The following is a 5,891-nucleotide window of genomic DNA, read 5'->3' as shown; positions in this document are numbered from 1 at the left end:
CTGTAATTCCGATTATGCCCTCGCTAGAATTACGGACTGACCTAATCCCAGTAACTGGTCAAGTAAAAAATTAAAAACCAGAGTAAGATGGGGAAGAAGAGTCAGTAAAGTAACCGCATCCCATAATTAGACAAAACGGTCAAAACCCCATTACCTTTTTTACCTCTCTACGAGTAAAAATATTTAATTGGATTAATTAGAGAAGAGGATTAAAGATGGGGATCTCTCTCTCTCTCTAACCCGATCCAAACCCTAAATAAACCCCACCATCCAGCCTTGCCACCTCAATTGCATGGCCCTTGGTTCATTTCCTCCTCACACTTGTTCTCTTCCTTCCCCAAATCAAGAACCAAGTCCCCAAAAACGCATCATCATATATATAGAGATAAAGACGCACAGATTATTATTATTATCAACCCAAAGGGAAAAAACCCAAAAGAGCTAATCGACACAGAAGAAGAAAGAGGCTTCATCATCGAAAAAAAGAGGCTTTATATAAAGAGAGAAAACGCTTGCTTGCTGTTGATTCAGAGAAACAAGCCTTTTCTTCTCTCTCTCTCTCTCTCTCTCTGTATTTCAATGGCCGTTGAAGCTCGGCACCTCAGTCCCTTCCCCTCTCAACAACAACTCTTCTATAACAACAGGTACTACTACTAATCTCATCCTCTTCTCCTTTTTCTTCTTCATCTGGGTATTTCTCTAAGCGTTGAGATTTCTACTGGGTCGGTTCTGATCTTTGGTTCTTTAATTTCCGGCAGCGAAATCATGAACCCGGTTCAGGGTAACGTGTACGGTTCTCAGATTGGTTACGGCGTGCCAGTGATGACCGGCGGTTTGGCGTCGACGGAGGCGCTACTTCCGTCGTATAATAACTCCATGATGAACGACATAATGCTTCCGAAAACGACGCCGTGCGCGGCGGCGATGCAGTCGGACAGCGGGCTCACATACAACGTCCCCATCAGTACTACTCTCCCAAGAAAGCGCTCCCGGGTCGACCCAAACCCGAATCTGTTCACCTACCCGACTGCTCCGGCCAGCCATCACTACAAGACAAACAACAGCAGCGACTCATTCTCGTTTCTCGGCGAGGACATCTCTCTGCAAATCCAGCAGCAGCAGTTCGACATCGACCGCCTCATTTCGCAACACGTAAGCCCCCAAACCCGAAACTGACTCGGTCAATTTATTTGTTACATGGTTTTATTAATTCTGGGCAGGATTTGATTTTACAGATGGAGAAAGTGAGGGTGGAGGTAGAAGAGAGGCGAAAGAGGCAAGCGAGGAGGATAATGGAGTCGATAGAAATGGGGATGATGAAGCGGCTGAGAGCGAAACAAGTGGAGATCGAGAAAATCGGGAAGATGAATTGGGCTCTGGAGGAGAAGGTGAAATCTCTTTGCATAGAGAATCAAATATGGCGCGATTTGGCGCAGACCAACGAGGCCACCGCCAATGCTCTCCGGACCAATCTCGAACAAGTCCTGGCCCAGATCAAAGAGGGGCCCAATCACCACCACCAAATCAACAACGACAACAACCAAAACGACGCCGCCGCGGACGACGCGCAGTCGTGCTGCGGGAGCAGCGGGAACGACAACGACGAGGTGGCGGGGTGGCGGGCGGTGGGAGAGGAAAGCGGGTCGGGTACAAGTAGTAGGAGTAGGTGGTGCAGGAATTGCGGGAAGGAGGAATCATGTGTGTTGCTGTTGCCGTGTAGGCACCTGTGCTTGTGTACGGTCTGTGGGTCATCCCTCCACACTTGCCCAGTCTGTAAATCCAACAAGAACGCTAGTGTCCATGTTAACATGTCTTAGATCAACAAAAGAGAAACCAGAGAAGAGAAGAAAAAAAAAGATAAATTTTCCCTCAACTAAATTTTAGAATCTTTAGACAATTTTCTTTTTCTTTTTTTCCCTTTTGAATCTTTCTTGTGAGTAAACTTTGTCTGTATTTTTGCGACATTTTACTGTTCCGGTCATCTTTTCTGATCATGGTACCTCAAATGCCTTGCGTTGAAGGCAAACTTTACTACACTTGGAAGTTACATGTCACTTTGATTTGAATACCACCTGAAAATCATAGGATTAAAATGGAATTGGTGGTTCCGATTATGGATTCGGTAAACAGAATGGCATTGTTGGAAGGATAATTCTTTTTTTGAATCAGATGGAGAACAGATCTATCGATCGGAAAATAGATGGGATCTTTCCGGGTGGTTGTGAAATTGTGATATTGTTAATTCAAGTGAGAAATTAGTCCAAAAGCGGCGGAGGTTAGAACAGGGAGGGTGGGTCAGAGTTTATGGCTGAAAGGCGGGATGTGTGTGTTAGTGTGACAGAAGACGTGATATGTAGTTTAATTGTTTAATAATTAAAAATGGGGGCCCCACGAGCGCATCATCTTCTAAACTCTCTTCGTATTATCCAGTGTTTTGCTTTTCTAGGCCGACTAGGTTACACGAATGGAGGTGCGTTCGTAAACGCGCGCTATCCGATCCGTGGGGTCAACGACCGAGTCGTCGAAAGCGACGGGTGTGGGAGGGAAGAGGGGGGAGGGAGGCAGAAAGCCGACACGTAGGACGCCCGCGCAGATGTTGCTGCAGAATGACCAGGCCCCTATTTTATTAAACATAGAAATATAGAAAAACAGGAGGAAAAGTACGAAAAAGTCCCCTGGTCCTGGCACAGTCAGCATTTAGGTGCTGCCGGTGCAGAGCACTGTTTGCGTGACAGATACGACGACGTTTTGGGTGGGAAAAGGGGCACTGTTGGGATTCCCTATGTGCGTGTCCTACGCTCGTTACTACGAGGCCCCTCTCTCTCTCTCTGGTCGCTTTCAAATAGGGACAGCGAGGGCTAAGCCATCATTATGTTACTGTTTGTTTCGCTTTATTCGGTTTTTTTTTCTATTTTTTTGGCGGTAAATTGTTTTGTTTTTAACAGCTAGGGGGTGGAGAGCTAGGTGGGGATGTACAGTGGTGCAGTTGTACTTTAGGGAGTTTAGGCCTTGGTGGTGGCCTCAGGCTAGGAGGGTGGGGAGGAGTGAATTGTGCTGGATTTGGTAAGGGATGATGGGACTTGAGGTTTATGGGTAAATAGGGTTGCATCCCACATTGTGTAAGTTGGTACAGTCGTCCCCCCCCCCCCCCCCCCCTATCTTCACTACTTTGCTACCATCGTGATGTTGAGCCTACAATGTTGTGCATTCAACCGTGAGTGATGGTTTGGTGGCCAAAATAATGCGATTTCAGTACGGAGTGAATCGAATGATCGGTTTCGAAAGATTGGTGATTTGACTAATTTGAGTTAGGCAACTAACATTAATCACCTTCCACTAGAACAAGAGTGAGCAATAGATCTTTAATCTTCGCCTCTGTTTCTAAGAGCAACAGATTCAGCGAAGGGGAACATTAGCTTTCTCTTTACTATAGATAAATATAGTAGTAGGCAAACCAAAGTTATCTCTCATGAGATAGGGCGAGTTTGGGCACAAGGAGATTAATTTAAAATCAGTTGAAGTGTTTAACTATGTTGTGAAAATAATTAATTATAAATGTCCTATGAGAATAATTCGTAGTGATTATAAAAATTATGTTGACGTATTTAGTGAATTTTGGTATGAATGTGATGATCTAGCTAATGGATAAAATTAATAATTGTGATATTTCACAATTTGAAACAACAAGCAGCTTCCAGATTATACATTGAAAATTGTGAGATTTGTTTATAATATGCAAATTCCTCACATTATCTTAATTTTTATTTTTTAAATTATGAATTCCTCACTTTTAATTAAATTTTCTATTTTTTCTCTCATTAAAATACACAGTTATGTAACTACAAGAACAAATAATAATGATAATATAATAATAATAATTACACATTATACAGCGGTGTTCAAATTAACGGGAGAAGCACATGATTTAAGGTCGTGTTTTCCTTTTCCAGATATGGGAAAAATAAAAGTCAATGATAAGATAATATGTGAGGTGATCTCATCTATCAATATGTATATGGTTTCTGAAATATGAATTCGTTCCCTTTCATTCATTCACTCGCCACCACTCTATGTGGGACTTTGAAATTGTCTTTCCCAATATTTCCATTCATTCAAAATTAGGTCCTACCACTGTACCACACCAAAATAGAAATACGAGCGAAATAGTCTATATATGTGTTTGATTAATGGGGTCGACTTTGTGTAAGAGCCGTGGTAAGCTTGTCTAGAATCGTTCTAATTTAACGTACATTTTTTAAGGGCCGAATAAGACTAGATTGATGACATTATCATATAGTGGTTCCAAGTTATTTAGATTACGATGCATAAATTGACCGAAAACTAATTCATTTTGTGCAACACTAAAAACCCAACAATTGAATATGATCGAACTACTATTTATTTGAGAGTGACATTTATGCCACTATTTTGAGAAAATTATTCAATTAATACGTCAAAATGCAAGTGGACCAACATTTATCATGCAATCTCATCTATTAATATCTATAAATACTTCCTTTATATATATATATATATATATTTAATGAAATCTAATTGTTCATCTAATTTGTTACAAATACACTTCATTGCTTTGATGTGGAAAAGTAATGTACATTATGCATTACATATGGCTAACCAGCCTCAAATTAATGAATATGAGGAAGTTTGGTCAAATAGAAGAAAACAAATAAAAGAACACTATACATCTAATTAGAGAAACCTAATCAATCCAATGAAGATTGTCAAGACGTGGAGTCACATGAAATGTTCAATTTATCTACATTGCGTTCAAATTCATAGCTTAATCAAGTGTACCTAAATGACATTTTGGCCAAAACGACAAGACAAGATGGAAAATTACGATTCAAACTTAGTGTTTAATTTTTGATCCCGTCAAAGCAAGTGATAGGATTTGTTGGTTTGTTTAAATACGATAAACTTATCGCTACGATAGTGGCATCCTTCACTCTTTTGGATGATAGCTTTAGTCAAATTTTTGTGTACAACACGTTAGTAATGGAACATATTTGACGTGATAGGCATCGCATAAACTTCTATTGTACCAACTAACAAAAAGCAGTAAATCACTCGTTAATTTTCTATTATTATTATTATTCAAAGAGATTGAGAGTCGAATCTCTATTTTCTGTCAGAGTCATAGACGATTGCCTAAAATACAGTTTTACAACATGAACTCGTGATTTCATGATTCATGTTATGAGTTACGATTCCATTTGTTGTTTGAAAATACAAATCGTTTCAGTTGCAAGCTTGGTTACGGATTTTGCATTTGAGGTTTAGAATTAATTGTGTTTTAAGGCCCAACATATTTATCTTAAAATTCAGGTTGAGATTTCGAGTATGACAAATAAAGTAGCTCACAGTCTAAAATTTGAAAGCGCTCTTATTGATTAACATTACTCAATTTAAAATTTACACGCACGACTTAAAAATCTGGTTTCAATTAGTAAGTATGTCAAAAATTTACAAGGTACCACTCACCGATAGAATCGAACATGTAAGTTGTGGGTTGTATATCATTAGTGTATGAGATTCATATTTGTGATATAGTTTTTTTTTCCTTTATTCATTCATCACAAAACTATTCAATGATGAACAAAACAAACATCCCAACTTGAGCTAGAGGATATATGCCCCTAAAATCAGGAATAGGAAAAATCAGACTTATCAAAAATTGCCAAAAGAGTTCTAATACATATCAGCTAGGCATCATCACCACCCATCAATCATCATCTTTCCAACCTCCAAAAATAGTAGTGACTTCACCATTTTAACTTTGTAATCCTTTTTGTTAGTCTCAAGTCTCTAACCGCGCGCACCTGAAGAACCGTGATCGCTATCACTCTTCTCCCGCTCCTTCACGTGAGCTT

The 5,891-nt window shown here is 39.9% G+C and overlaps 1 protein-coding gene across 1 annotated transcript; it reads left to right on the top strand.

Annotated features, from left to right (window-relative positions):
* Positions 1–408: 408 nt before the first annotated feature.
* Positions 409–2,054, top strand: LOC126788469 (probable BOI-related E3 ubiquitin-protein ligase 3). Its single transcript, XM_050514466.1, has 3 exons — positions 409–644; positions 759–1,152; positions 1,236–2,054. The coding sequence occupies exons 1-3, from the start codon at positions 580–582 to the stop codon at positions 1,815–1,817; spliced, it is 1,041 nt and encodes a 346-aa protein (XP_050370423.1). The 5' UTR covers positions 409–579; the 3' UTR covers positions 1,818–2,054.
* The last annotated feature ends 3,837 nt before the right edge of the window (positions 2,055–5,891 follow it).

This window comes from Argentina anserina, chromosome 3 (assembly GCF_933775445.1).
Source record: "Argentina anserina chromosome 3, drPotAnse1.1, whole genome shotgun sequence".
NCBI lineage: Eukaryota > Viridiplantae > Streptophyta > Magnoliopsida > Rosales > Rosaceae > Argentina > Argentina anserina.
This window is presented reverse-complemented; position numbering and strand designations above follow the sequence as displayed.

Excerpts from the sequence above, each read along its gene's own strand:
- LOC126788469 (XM_050514466.1), top strand. The coding sequence starts at position 580 with ATGGCCGTTGAAGCTCGGCACCTCAGTCCCTTCCCCTCTCAACAACAA. Across the intron at positions 645-758 it reads CAACTCTTCTATAACAACAG|CGAAATCATGAACCCGGTTC; the intron begins GTACTACTACTA and ends AATTTCCGGCAG. Across the intron at positions 1,153-1,235 it reads ACCGCCTCATTTCGCAACAC|ATGGAGAAAGTGAGGGTGGA; the intron begins GTAAGCCCCCAA and ends TTGATTTTACAG.